The sequence below is a fragment of the Panthera tigris genome, chromosome X (assembly GCF_018350195.1).
Source record: "Panthera tigris isolate Pti1 chromosome X, P.tigris_Pti1_mat1.1, whole genome shotgun sequence".
Classification (NCBI taxonomy): Eukaryota; Metazoa; Chordata; class Mammalia; order Carnivora; family Felidae; genus Panthera; species Panthera tigris.
Window position 1 is genome coordinate 58770736 of NC_056677.1, and position 15994 is coordinate 58786729.

At 35.9% G+C, this 15994-nt stretch overlaps 1 protein-coding gene across 2 annotated transcripts in view; it reads right to left on the reverse strand.

Annotated features, from left to right (window-relative positions):
- Positions 1 to 15994, reverse strand: part of HDAC8 (histone deacetylase 8) — a 229066-nt gene that overhangs the window by 125079 nt on the left and 87993 nt on the right. For both annotated transcript variants that reach the window (XM_042974402.1, XM_042974401.1), the window contains exons 9-10: positions 12775 to 12947; positions 10173 to 10267 (exon numbers count right to left, since the gene is read on the reverse strand). In XM_042974402.1, coding sequence (XP_042830336.1) covers positions 10173 to 10267; positions 12775 to 12947 — 268 coding nt within the window. The remainder of the gene's footprint in view (positions 1 to 10172; positions 10268 to 12774; positions 12948 to 15994) is intronic.

A 15994-nucleotide genomic window follows, 5' to 3' on the forward strand; every position in this document is an offset into this window, starting at 1 on the left:
TTATATCTTAAAATAGAGAAATATCTTTAAAAATGTCTTTAAAAATTAAGACAAACTAGACTTTTCAAACAAATCTGAGAAAATATGTTGCAAACAGACCTACATTTTAATACAAAATTAGCTTTAGTTTTTAGGGAAAATGTAACTTTTACCAGATGGAAACCTGGATCTACACAAAGGATTGAAAAATGCTGGAAAGGATAAATATATGGATAAATGTAAAAAGATTTTCGAGGTGCCTGGGTGGTTAAGAGTCCAACTCTTGATTTTGGCTCAGGTCATGATCTCATGGTTTGTGGGATTGAGCCCTGCATCGATCTGTGCTGTCAGCACAGAGCCTACTTTGGATTCTATTTCTCTCTCTCTCTGTGCCTCTCTACTCTCCTCTCTCTCTCTCTAAATGAATGAATGAATGAATGAATAAATAAATAAATAAATTTTTCTTACTTATCTTTTTATTTCTTTAAATGACAATTTAGGGCCACATTGGGAGCAGCATGTCCAGTGGTGGCTGCATATATGCTGACTGCAAAGGAGTGCCACTAAAGCTCATGGAGGAATAAGGGAGGCTGTCAGCCTGGTGGCAGAGTAATAAGTGGAGCAACACAGTCCAGTCAAAAGGTGGCACAGCTCAGGTCGGGGCACTGGGTGTATGGTCCAAAGCTGCTCATATCTGGGGCATTCTAGTCTGAGCACTGTGTCCTGTGGCTGGTATGAGTAGCTATCTAGCCTCCCTGCACCCCCTGATGGGGCCCATACAACAGGTTCCCCTACGTTGAGACTTCTTGCCTGGTCAGGCTCTTGATCTTCTCTTCCATCCCTTCATTTATGTTTTTCAGCTCTTTGCTCTGAAGTGCTGGCACCATGACCAGTTCCTGTACTCCCTAAACACAAGAGGGACATGGAAAAAGTATCCTTAGCTATACCTTCTATAATCTCTATAACTTTTTGTATTGTTTAGTAAATAATTATTTTGAAATCCCAGAATTTTGCTTCCACTCAGATAGAAACATAAGAATATGGATTGTTGGCTTAATAAAATGAGATTAGAAGGCTTGCTGTCTCAAACCAGAGCTGTAACATCTATGTTTAAAGAAGCTGAAAAAGATGAAACTGAAGTATCAGGGAGGGCTTTGACTCATGGTGGGAAGACATTGACTTCAAAGACATGGTTAAATTGTAAGCAAAGAATGAAATTATGATTAAAATTACCTTTATATATGTAATTAATTTATCTTATAGTGTCTTACACATGGAACATTTTCATATAATTTCAGAATAATTTGCTACTTAAGTTGTGGCATCATTTTTAGATCATTTATTCATAGTTAAAGGAAAAGAAATGGGATATTTTAAGTGTAGACATGATGAGCTTATTAAAAATCAAAAGTTGTTAAGAGTTTTTCAAACTAGAATAAGTCACTGAAGCATCTTATGCACAAGCCATCAGACTACATAGACTGGGGCAATGCACATAATAGTTTAGAGATCAATAAAGCTTTGAATAGTTGACATTGCTCGATGCCTACTGAATGAAAAGTTAGTAAAATAACCATAGTAATGCCTCTTTTCAATGGCACGGTAACTTGTTTATTTAAACATTTAGCTCTAAACATGAAGACTTAATCATTATCTTATTCGCATAATTATACTTCACTTTACAGACAAGTTTACAAATGTGGCTGGACTTGTTTGGCTTGCAGTCATGTGGTATCAGCAGTGACTAGTCTTTGAAGAAGTCTTTTTCTTTGTGCATGGTTGACAACAAACACAAGTGGTATTGAAATATTAAAGTGCTGAACAACTTGTTTGAATCTCATGGTTTCTCCTGGAGCAACTTTGTTTATATTTGCATGGAGGTACAAAAGCAATAGTAGGTAAAACTGCAGCTACCATGATATAAATTAAGGCAGTAGAACCAAAGTATACCAATAGTTATTGTATTCTTTATACTGCCATGTAATCACATTAAAAAATTCAATTTCAGTTAAGAATGTCCTTGGTGAAGCACTAAAAATTATTAAATCTTGATCCTGCATTTAATATTCTGTGTCACAAAATAGGAGGTACAAAAAAGGTACTTCTGTTATAAACTACACTATTGTGGTTGTATCGAGAATAATATATCTGTAATTAAGTCGTGGCTTAACTAGCCACTTTTCACGGAATACCATTTTTACTTGGGAGAACAACTGATAGAAAAACCATCATTAAATACTTGGGTATTTGGCAGATACTTCTCAAAAATGAAGTGAGCCTTTAGGATAAATGGACATAATTTTTTTGCCAATAATGGTATTTACATTTTTGAGTGAAAATTAAAATTTTGGAAAACTTCATTTTGCCATTGTAAGCTTAACAGCTTCCCCAAACTTAAGCTTTGTTTCAATGAGATTAGTGCTGATATTAATGTAATTTTTGACAGCGCAAAAAATGTTTCAGCATTTGAAATATTCACATAATTTAGTGAACCAATATTTTCCAAATAGTTGATATGTACAAGATGGGCCAAATACCTATTCAAAGTACAAGATGACAAATGAATTTTAATGTAACAGTATATAAAAATTCACTGATACAGTTTCAGACGCCACACAGCATTAACCTTTAAGAAACTACCATTTGTAGACTTTTTGTGTAGTATCAAAGAATATCCACAATTATCTGTAAAGGTTATTGAAATACTCTTCCCTTTTCCAACTACATATCTATGTGAAGGTGGATTTTCTTCATATACTTTAAGAAAAACAACATAACACATTGTAGAAGCTGGTATGAGAGATAACCTGTCATTTATTAAGCCAGACATTATAGAGATATGCAAAAATATATAGCAATGACATTCTTTTCATGAAGTATTTTTGACTTGGAAAGTAGAGTTATTTTTAATTTTTTTTTAACGTTTATTTATTTTTGAGATAGAGAGAGACAGAGCATGAACGGGGAAGGGTCAGAGAGAGGGAGACACAGAATCTGAAACAGGCTCCAGGCTCTGAGCTGTCAGCACAGAGCCCGACGTGTGGCCTGAACTCACTGACCATGAGATCATGACCTGAGCCGAAGTCGGCCACCTGACCGACTGAACCACCCAGGCGCCCTGGAAAGTAGAGTTATTTTTAAAAAATCATAACATGTTATCTGTGCTAATGTATACTGGGTTTATTTTTCTTATTTTAAATAATAAATGTTTAAAATTCTTTTTAAATATATTGACTGTTTAAAGCAAGACAATAACAATGTATCGTGGGTTTATAACACCTGCAAATGTAAAATATATGACTACAATAGCACAAGGGAAGGAAAAGAGAAAAATGGAAGAACATTGTAATAAGGGTGCTATATTATACATTAAATAGTGTAATACTATTTGAAGGTAGAATATGATAAGTTAGAAATGTATACTGTAAACCCCTGAGCAACCATGAAAAATCAAAACAAACAGTTATAGATAATAGGCAAATAATGGACACAAATGGAACCTTAAAAATACTCATTTAATTGAAAAAGGCAAGAAAATAGAAACAGGGAATAGATGGGAAAATAGAAAACAAATAGGAAGATGGACTTAAACATAAACATATAAATAATTTATGCAAACATAAGTGGTGTAGGCACTCTAGCCAAAAGGCAGAGACTGTCAGACTAGACTGGATAAAAAATCATGGCCCAACTATATGTGGTCTATAAGAAATTCAATTTATTTTTTAAAAAAATTTTTTAACGTTTATTTATTTTTGAGACAGAGAGAGACAGAGCATGAACAGGGGAGGGTCAGAGAGAGAGGGAGACACAGAATCTGAAACAGGCTCCAGGCTCTGAGCGGTCAGCACAGAGCCTGATGTGGGGCTCGAACTCACAGACCGCAAGATCATGACCTGAGCCGAAGTAGGATGCTCAACCGACTGAGCCACCCAGGCAACCCAAGAAACTCAATTTAGATATGGAAACACAAATAGGTTAAAAGTAAAAGAACAGATGAAGATATACCACACAAATAATAATAATAATCACACCACTCAATAATAAAATCGGCACAGATGTGACAATATTAAAATCAGACAAAGTAGACTTCAGAGCAAGGAATATTACCAGAGATAAAGAGCAGTATTTCATAATAATAAGAGGGTCAATTCATCAAGAAGATATAACAACCCTAAATGTATATATATCTAGTAACAAAGCTTCAAAAATACATGAAGCCCAAACCAACATAAGTGAAAGGAAAAATTACCAAATCCAAAATCATGGTTGGAGATTTCAACTTTCTTGACAAGTGACAGAACAAGCAGACAAAATCCATAGGGATATAGAAGACATAAATAACACTCTCAACTAACCTGACCTAATTGATAATGATAAAAAATGTTGTCCAATAACAGTAAAATACACATTCTTTGCAAACTGCACATGAAACATTCACCAAGATAGATCCTATGCTGGGTTGTAAAACAAACTCCAATAAATATAAAATGACTGAAATCACACCAAGTATGTTCTTCGAGCACAACAGAATTAAACTAAAATGAAGGTAAACAGATATCTGGAATGTCCTGAAATATTTGGAAATTAATTTTTAAAAACCCATGCTTCTAAATAACTCATCAGTTAAAGAAGAAAATTAGAAAATATTCTGAACCAACTGAAAATGAAAACATCAAAATCTCTGGGATGCAGCTATAGCAGTGCTTAGATGAAAATTTATAGCATAAAATTCTTGTATTAGAAAAGAAGAAAGGTTTAAAATCAATAAACTTGGTTTCTATCACAAGAGACTAGAAAAAGAACTAAAAGTCAATACAAAGTTAGTAGAAGGAAGGAAATAACAAAGATATGAACAGAATAATAGAAAAGAGAAAAATAAAGTCAATGAAAAAGCTGATTCTTTGAAAAAAAATACAGTTCAATAAAACTGATAAATCACAAGTTAAAATGATCAAGAAAAACAGGAATGGAATACTAGGAATGGAAGAAGGGATATCACTACAGCTTCTACAGACATTAAAACAATAATAAAAGAATATTATAAGTGAATGGGCAAATTCCTCAAAGACAAATTATCAACATGGAAGCAAGAAGAAATAGAAAATCTGAATAGCTATGTAACTATTAAAGAAATAGAATTCATAATTAAACACCTTCCCACAAAGAAAACTCCACACTCAAATGTTTCACTGGTGAATTCTATCAAATGTTTAAGTAAGAAATAGTATAAATTTTACATAAACTCTTTCAGAAAAAAAGAGGAGGTGACAACACTTCCCAAGTCATTTTATAAGATCGACATTGCCCTGATATCAAAACCAGACAAAGACATTACAAGAAAAGAAAACAAGTCAACATCCCTCATCAACATTGACACAAAAATCCAAACTGAATCCAGTAATATATAAAAAGGATAATATACCATGACCAACTACGGTTTATTCCAACAATGCAAGGTTTGTTTAACATTTAAAAAGCAATAATTAATGCAATTTACTGTATTAACAGAATAAGAGGACTCCATATGATCATTTCAATAGATGAGGAAAAAGCATTTGACAAAGTTTAACACTCATTTGTGAGAAAATTCTCAGTATATTAGGATTAGAAGGGAACTTCCTCAACCTAATATAGAACATGTATGAAAAAACCAACAGCTAACATGCTTCACGGTAAAAGATTAAGTGCTTCCCCCTATGATCGGGAACAAGACAAGGATGTTTGCTCTAACCACTTCTATTCAACATCATATTGGAGGTCCCAACCAGTGTAATAAGGCAAGAAAAAGAAATAAAAGTCATAAAGATTGTAAAGGAATAAGTAAAACTTTCTTTATTCACAGATGACATGTTTGTATACATGAAATATGCTAATGAATCTACAAAAAGCTACTAGAGCTAAAGAGTTTAGCAATGATACATTATTCAAGATCAATATAAAATCAATTGTATTTCTATATTCTAGCAACAAACAATTGGAAATTGAAATTTAAAAACACCATTTATAATAACATCAAAATCATGAAATACTTAAGGGTAAATATAACAAAATTTGTGCAAGACTTGTTCACTGAAAAGTATAAATGAAAATTTGAAATTAAAAACTTAAGAAAATGGAGAGATATAGCAAATTTTTGGATTGAGAGATTAAATATCATTAAGATGTTATTCCTCCCCAAAATTGATCTATAGATTCAGTACAATCTACAGATGCACTGCAAGACTGTTTTACACCAGTAACATACACTTGTATATAAATCTACACTTGTATATAAATCATTATTTTCAATGACTACATATATTTCCTCATATGAATCATGCATAGTTTATCCAACCAGTCCATCAGAAATGGTCTGGTTAAGTAAATATTTTTCACTCACTAAATTTTGGTACTATATCTATCTGATTCAGGTATATACATATCCCTGATATATATGCACATACATATACATATATGTATATATGAATATATTATATAACATAACTGCCATACTCTATCCTAGATCATAGGATCCAAATAGTATTACTGGATTACAGAACATTCTTATATATGATAGTCCATAAGCTTTATTACATGGAGTGGGTAATTTGCTAAAGTAGCCTTGTACTGGTCTTTTTATGGGACCTCATGCCACCTTTGGGCTTTCTCTATGGTAGAGATACCTGAGCCAGCATATGGGCAGGTTCCCTTCCTCTCTTTCCAACCTGGGCTCAGATCTTCTTCCAGCTGGGATTGCTTCCTTACTCCATGCCTGGCTGGCAAACTTGGCTCCCTAATTCCTGAGCTGGGACCAACTCCCTGATCACTGGCTTTATGACATCACTGGTTTTATATCTCATGAGAACTATGACTGAAATCTCACCATTAATTACTTCTAATATTTGTGCTAGACTTGTCTTCTCAACTCCCTTCCCTCAGTTGGCAATCTCGTGTTTTCCCATGGGCACATCTGTTTCCTACAGCTGGGATACCTGGTACTTCTTGCAAAGGATGGGTATTTGCTACTGGAAGCCTTTTCAGCAAAAGGCTTCTAATTCTTCCATCTTAAAAAGAGTTTTACCATGTGAATGTTGAGATCCTTATTATTAAAACACTCATTTATTCAGTTGTTCATTCAAACAATGAACACCAACAAGATGGGTGGCTGATATTGTGCTAAGCACTGAGGGGGAATACAGACAACCAAAATACAGATGACCAAATGAATAGTATAGACTATGTTATAGGAGTGTACTGGAACCTCTTAACAGGTTTGCCTTTGTCAAGTCCCTCTCTTTTGCAATCTGTCTTCTGTGTGCTACTAAGTAAGCTTTCTAAAAACCAAAGTTCATCTGTTTTCACAGAAATAAAGTATACACTCTTTAGTGCAGTGTTCAAGGCTCTTCATAATGTGGCTCCAATTTTCATTCAAGCCTTAATCCTTCCCACTCTCCCTTAGGAACTCTATGTTCTACTACTTTATCAAACTTCTCACTGGTCCCATGAGGAACCAGGTCCTTTCCAATCCCACTTCCCTTTGCCTAGAATGTCTTTCCCTCTTCTTTACCTGTCAAACTCCCAATCAACCTCCATGATTTAGTTCAAAGTCTTGGTGAAACATTTCTTCTATTCTCCTCAACTGTCCTGGATTTGAGCACATTGTTCTGTCACCTTTATCAGATGGTGAAATTTTTGAGGGCACTGGTTTTACTTGCTAGTCTTTGTATCTCTGAATTCAAGTCTGAATAAGGCCTGGCAAGTAGTAGGGATGCAATGAATATTTGTTAAATGAATGAAGGAATAACTGAATATGAAGGAAGAGCTCAAAGGGCCTTGGTATATTTAGGTAAGGGATTTTTTAAAGGCATGGGGCTTGAAGCTAGACCTAGGAAGACAATAGAAAGATGGAGAAAGAGCATTTGGAAGAGGAAGATTATTATCCCAGGACATAGAAGAAGAAAAGCCCAAGACTGAAAGTGAAGACGGTGGGGGGGGGGGGGGTCAGCCAGACTGCAGCTGACTGCTGCACTATCTTGACCTTTTCACTGACTAGATTTCTCAGTTATATTTTCAGCTCCTGGAGGGCAGGGTATTTTGTACACTCCTTTGAATCCCTTTCATATTTGATGCACATCTCCACAGTCATTGTTCCTACTGTCTTGTGTTTCTTACTCTGCTCTGTAACATAATTATTGGTATATCTACATACCTCTCCAGAACTTATACCAGCCTCCCTCCCAGGCTGCTTGAGGTAGCGGATGAGATGAGGTTTCAGTGTCTTTGATTTTTCCAAGACACCTATCATAGTGCCTGGCACACAATGGGTGCTCAGTAAATATTTTTTGACCTATCATTTGTTGATCTGATTACACAGAACCACAAGGATATTTGTGTGCAACTATGTATTGTGGCACAAAATTTATATATGCCTTCATACTGTGCAGTCTATTTTTGGCAATTTTCATTAAAATGTTATCTTATTGTACAGGGAAGACTGTCATTTCAATTTTCTTCTTTGTTCCTTCTTGGATGACTCACATTTCTTATACCAGAAGGATATGACAGAAGGGATTCAAAAAGGGTTTGGACACATTTATGAATGACAAAGTCATAAATGTCTGGGTATAAGGAGTTGTTAGGAGCATGCAAAGGGGAAGGAGAAAACTTGCATTTTACAAGTGCCTATCATGTGCCAAGAACTGTGTTAGGCAATTGGCATACATTGTATATTATTTAATCTGGCAGAATATGCCAGCATAAAGATAGGATATGTCTATCTATAAGGCCAAGCCCACATCCACTCAGGCACATAGTTTCTCCAGGTACCAGAGGCAGTATTCATCTTTATCAAAATTTTATCAACCTTTTAAGACAGATGAATCTATGGATTTGCACTGTTTCCTAGGAACAGAACACTCATTCTCAATTCAAGCTCCTATAGTTTAAAACTTTTTTGACATAACTTGATCAGTTTTAAAGTCTCAATACTTTAAATTACAATGCAATCTGAGATAGTCCCACAGCAATAACAGCAATTACATTTGTTCACAAATGTAATTTGTTCACTTATCTTTGTATTTCATAAAGCTTCCAAATACTGAACAAAGGTAAGTCAAGTCAAGAAAAGAAACTTCTATTAACCCTGACACCAGCAAATTGTCTCCAATTATAGCATGCCTTCAATTTGTATTCTAAACACGTTGAGTGGTTTTTCAGAGATACATATTATACCTCATTTGTGGTTAGAAGAAAATTGGAAGGAAATTCGTTTAGGTTGTTTCTAATTTTTAAAAAATAATAGTAACTTTAAAAAGAATAATGTTCCCAAGTATACAGATTCTGCATCTGGTAGGAATCAAAACATAACCAAAGTACCATCTCTACTCCTGGGAATGGCTTGAGAAAGTGGGGCTGCAGGTACTGGCTCACACATTGGCTTCATTATAAGTCACATAATCTAAGGTCTACAACTACACATCTTGATCTGTGATAACATGCTTCCTGCCAAGTGTGGGGGTGGGTGGGAAGAGAAGGAATACACCTTCAGTTAAGGGATAATCTGTATACTCACAGGTTTCAGACAGCTTTCTGTTAATCTGTTTTGGGAAAACTAAAATAGACATCTTTGCTCCGGGAAGTGTAAAGCCCATCTCATATGACTAAAGAAAATGGTAAAGGTTCAAATGACCTTTCACATGGCACCTCTGTGGGCCACTAATCACTGGAAAAACACCAGACATGTCTTTGTGGTGATTATGTGTTTCTTAACTTTTATGTTAGTCAAAGTTAACTGAAAGACCAGGACTGACCCCAAAGAACACAGGTGTGACATCAACCTATGGGACTTTTTAAAGATAGACAAGAACCCAGCTTATGTGTTTAAAATATTTCCCCTTCTTTTTTGAGACTAGGGGATGAAAATATGCACGTATTCCAAAGAGTTCTTTGTGTGAACAGGTGACCCCTTCCCACAGTCTCTGTGATTAATTGAGAAATTAAAGTTAGTTGGCCTTTGAGATCTCTTGTAAAAAAGGCAGAAGGTCTTGGATATTTTGGAACAAGAGTCCACTATTCTGCCAAGACAGTGTGTTATTGTTATTGGAGTGTCTCTCAACAAAATGGTATTGAGTGGTGAGGACGTGATTTTGATTAGGTGGAATGACTCAGCTCTTCCCCTTAAAGAAGAGAAGACTTGTCAGAGCCTTACTTACCTCATGATCTGGGATCTCAGAGGATAGTGTTTTCCCTAGGATGACCCCGGTCAAGTATGTCCAGCATCGAGCCGTGTTGGCAAGGTTATAGCCTCCTGTCTCCATCAAGAATTGTGAAGTTAGGAAAGAACGGTCACAAAACAGCAGGAGAGGGAAGGAGGGTAAGGAAGGAGAGAAAAATGTTTTAATAAAAGGGCTAAAAAGACAACTCCAACTTGCAGAACTTCACCTAAACATCCCTTTATGCTGTTTTTGAGCCATCTGACTAGTGGACTAGTCAGACCATGCACAGTGTGGAACTGGGAAGTCTAAGGCCTACAAAGATTAAAGAGGCCCTCATCTCTGAACAAATATGCACCTGAGGACTCCAAGCTCCTGAATTTCATCAAGTCATCAGCAAGTCTGAGATCCCTGGAATCCAGATCTCTTGAGGTGACCTACCCAACATGAAGGCTTCTCTGTGATGAAATTTGCAACAATTCTATAAAATGGCTGCTGGATATGATTTGTATGTTAAAGCTATTGGCAGATATAGCCCCATAAGTATCCAGGAAAGAGAAATGGAAAATGTTGGCAGAAATAGACTTCCTTCTTTCAATATCAGCATTCCTTTTCTCCACAAAACACAGGCCTAGTAGCAGAGATCAACGAGAATGAGATGAGGGAAGGGACTGTTGATTGATGCTCTGACCCATCTCATCAGGTTCTGTCACAGTCAGCCAGCAGCCATATTATACTGGCTAATAATCAGCATATTTCTGCACTGAATAGATGTGTTCTGCCATGCAAGCATTAGAACATTGGCCTTTAGCTAAATTCCAAGAGTGTAAGGATGAAATGGAATGATTTCCTAAGCTCAGTGCAGCCTGAGGGAAATAGAAGCTGGTCTATTTTAGGTAGGGTAACCATATAATTTATTGTCCAAGTGGTACACTTTTAACAGTAAAAGGGACACTATTAATAATTACACTGGGATAACATGTATAAATTGGGATATATGGTCACCTTTCTCTCAAGCCTTGAAAGCCTTACTCTTTTAAAGGCCAGGGATAGTGGGTGTTTTAGAATATGTCATTTAGGCCTCAATGGGGTCAAGTGAAGCTTGGGGACATGGTTATCTCCACTAATTGTTTATGTGCTATTGGGGGTTGAGAAGTTAAGTGAAATAGTACAGATATTACCTTAAACATTCCTGATGTGAAAAATATGAATTTATAAGATTGACTTATTGGGCGTAATTGTTTGATTTCAAAAAGATCCAACATAGATTTTAAGTAGTAAGCTCTTTCTGGTACACATACAGTATTATTAGATTTGCAAAAATTCCTTTTACATGAAGGCATTTTCAGGAATACACATATTGTATAAGAAGAGTTATGTATTCAAAAGCCAAAACTTTGGGCTGAGAAAGCAAAGTGACTTTGAAAATGCTAAGTAAAGGCTTGCACAACTTTTCACATCTGTGTAAAAGTTGAATTTGCACAGATGTATATTGTAGAAAGGGCTTTTTTCTTTGCCCGAGCTGTACCTGGGTCATAATCAACATCCTTAGTGCTGTGAAGGAAAGTAATATGTCACATAGCACTTATCAATTTTATCTTTTCCCTGAGTTGAAGTTAATAGATGTCTTGCCTGCTTTTCATAAAAGGGTGTCTCTTGTAAGCACCTTTAATTTTGATCCCTCTAGGGTTTGAGTCTGCCAAAGGACCTGGCTTGTGTATTTGTGTTGAATGCTCACTCATTTTCGTAAGGCCTTCCCACAACCTCCTCTAATTTGGTTTTTACAATATGTCAACAAAACAACAAACTATTAGCTGTTCCATAATACTTGTGTTTTAAGCTCGATCTGCTTGACCATGTTATTTTAACGCACCAATTCATTCACCCAATGAAATACAGATTGTGCCAGATGGATAGATAGAAGATTCTCAACAAGGCATCTTCAAAAGTAGTTGAGGTTGTAAAAGTTACTTTCAAAATGTGTAAATGCTTCTATTGAATAGACTCAGCTTTCTCTTGGTCAAGTAATACAAAACATCAGTACACACTGAAGGCAAGAATGCCCAAGAGATTCTAGATCTCTCAATTTTGCTTTATTATAACAAATCCATGCTTTTTTTGGTGGGGGTGGGAGGGAGAAGTCATTCTTGAATTCAGCTTAGATTATTTAATTAATTCATGTGTTTACTACTTATATATGAGTAGACTTAGAATTTTGGTGGTATGTTTCCAAAGGATGATTATTAGAACTGAGAATCAAAAACTACACTGAGAGAAGATGGATTAAAGTCCACTGAGGTTAACACCCACTATTCTTAATAAGATCTGATGGCACCTTTAACCAAAGGCCTTTTGCTTTAGGAATTGAAACTTAGACTTCACAGTACCAAGGAGTCAATGCACATGCCAAGCCGAGGAGGAGTGTGCCACAGTACTTCCTTATGCTGAATTGTGAAGGGGGCAGAGTTCTTTGACTCAGGCTTCTGGATCACAGGCATGTGGGTATTACCCAATCTAAGAAAGCCAAGTTTTACTCAGTGCCAGTGGAAAAAATGTGGAAGAAGTTCAGCAAATTCTGCTGGTGAACTTCCTTTGTACTCACCTCCTCCCAAAATGAGTGTTGCCAATTGCCACTGAAGGATGTACTTAAGACATTTGCCAATTCCCACTGGAGTCATGTTAAAGGAGCACATGGGATCCCCAGCAATTGTATCAGCTCCCAGCTGTAAGACCACTGCTTTAGGATTAAAGGCTATGTATACCTCCTTTAGTACACTGTGGAAAAGAGAAAAGATATAAAATGTCAGAAAATGACAGGTCATTTTGGTCTGGGGGGGGCAATTGGAGACATAGCTGAGTCAGCAAATAGTGAAGGGGGGAACCCAACTTGTCAAACTCATCAAACTTTCCATCTAAAATGGGTGATTCAGACTGTATGTAAATTATACCTTACTAAACCTGATTTACAAAAAAAAAAAATTCCCTCCACCTTCACCTTACCAACAATCAAATTTACCTTTATGTTATAGAACTCAAACTTCCTTTAAATATTTATATTAACTTAACTTTAATAGCCATAGGACATAGTGTATATGTTTACTCCATTTTATAATCTGAGAAAGTAAGACATATACACTGCATAGTTAAGGATTATTTATGATAATTTAAGATTGCCAACATCTTTGGAGTTTATTATCTAGTTATCAATGGAGACTGCTGAAGAGAATTAACATGCTTTGAAAGCATAGATGTTATCAGTTTACTTTCTATTATTCTAAATGACTTCTGGGTTATGAAATACAGCCCTCCCCAATTCATATGTAACCAGAGTATTATAGGGTAGAGAATAATAACAACTTATCCAAAATTATAAATCTGAAAGTACCCTAAAGAATAAGTTGTAGTGAGTAGTAATGAGGATAATTTTGGGTAGAATCATACAGTGGTATCAAATCAACCTAACAGCTTTTTTCCTGACAGTTATAAGCATCATAGATGAAAAGGAAGTTGTCAATGTGACAGATGACCTTAGTTAGGCTTCTAGTATTATCATTAATTGAACACTGACACTGTCCAGAATGCATTCTTAGGAGTTAGAAAGTCCCTGCTCTCACGGGGCTTACAATCTAGTTTTCAGACAAAACATATACCAGTTCTCATGGGACTGAGTAACTCTTACAGAGACATATAAACAAGTGCAAATTAACATACTTCAGAGTTGAGAAAATGCAGAGTCAGAAAGTGATACAAAATGTTGGGGTTAATGACCCCTTCATAATCAACATGTCAAATTATACCAATGCAGCAAAAACAGAAAAATTCCAGATCCTTTTGCAACTGCAAAAAGAATTCAGGGCTATAAAATGCCATTCTCCCAAATTCATATGTAACCAGGGTATCGAGACTATTGAAAAGTGCTCAGCTGCAGAGGCATTCTTTGACTCAAAAGAGTGTTTTGTTTTGATTTCTCATCTATGCAGACAAATATTGTGTGATTGTGGAGATTATAATAATATTATAAAACTTATGACATATGATCCTTAATACAGGAATACTCAAGCCTATTCTCTCTTTCATGTGCTTATCTACTGGTGCAGAGGGAAAATAAGCCACCTGAATAGTTAGCTAACATGTATTAAGCATCTACGTGTACAGAGAACCCCATTTGCTATCAGGAGACACAGAGGAAGGCATGATCTCTGTTATAAAAAGGTTTATAACTTTCAGGAAGAAGAGGGAGGCAAGAAAGACCAATGTTTCTTCATTCATTCTATCCCTCATTTTGCACAAATTTACTGAGTACCCCCTGTGTATCTAGCATGAAACTGTACCAGATGCTGCAGGAACAAAGATGAATATGACACAGCTTTTATCTTTATGTGGCTCTAAACAGAGGGGAAGACTCATACTATGTTAATCAGTAATTAAAGTACAATGATAAATGAAGTATCCGAGATGGCACAGTGAAGCGAGTAATAGACTTTTCCAGAAGATGTTAGAAAAAGCTCTATAGACCTAACTTTTGACTTGGGTCTTAAAAGATGAGAAGAACTACAATGAGCCACCTATTAAAATGGCAAAAATGAAAAATAGTGATAACATCAGTCGCTAGTGAGGATGTGGAGAAAGTAGATTACACATAGATTGTGAGTGGGAATGTAAAATGGTGTAGCCACTTTGGAAAATAGTTTGGCAGTTCATGCCAAAACTAAAAATAGACTTACCATGCAACCTAGCAATTGAACTCTTAGGCGTTTATACCAGAGAAATTAAGGCTTATTTTAATATAGGAACTTGTACACAAATGTGCATAGCAACTTTATTTGTAATAATCCAAACAGGAAACAACTCAGATGTACTTCAACAAGTGAATGATTAAACAAACTGTGGTATATCCATGCCACTGGAATCTTGCTTATCAATAAAAAGAAACAAACTATTGATAAATGCAAAAAAACTTGTTTGGATCTCACTGGAATTATGTTGGTTGAATAAGGCCAATCCAAAATCTATACTGCACAATTCCATTACATACCATTTGTTAAATAACAATTTGAGGGATGGAGAACAGATGGAGGTTGCCAGTAGTTAGGGATGGGTATGGCTATAAGATGGTAGTATGAGACAACTTTGTGGTGATGGTATAGTTCTGTATCTTGATTGTGGTGGTGGTTTTGGTTATACAAAACTACACATGTGATAAAAATCTCATAGAGCCACACACACACACACACACACACACACACACACACACACACACAGAGTGCATGTATAACTGATGAAAACTGAAATAAGCTCTATGAATTATACCAATATCATATTCTTGATTTGATGTTGAATTATAATTGTGCAAGATGTGAACATTGGAGGAGGCTGGAAGATGGGTGCATGGAACTTTCTTGTACATTTCTTTGCAAACTCCCTTGAAACCATAATTATCAAAATAAAAAGTAAAAAGAAAGATGAGGAAAAGTTTACAGGCATGTGGGGTGAAGGTAGTGGAGTTGGAAGCAGGGATGGTTGTAAGAGTCATTAGTAGGGGACTAGCTTCAGAGAAGGAACTGCATACGTAAGAGCATGATGGTTTGAAACAAGCAGTAGTGGGAGTAAAGCTAATGAAGTAAATGTGGTTTAGGGCATAAAGGGCCACAGATATGCCAAGGCAGGCTAATGAGTGGGCTTTTACTTTAGGAGTATGAAATATCTCAAACATTGCATGTGTCTGTGTATTTACATGTGTGTATGTGTGTTGGGGGAATGATCAGATTTACATTTTGAAAAGATACTCTGGGGGCACCTGGATGGCTCAGTCGGCTAGTGTC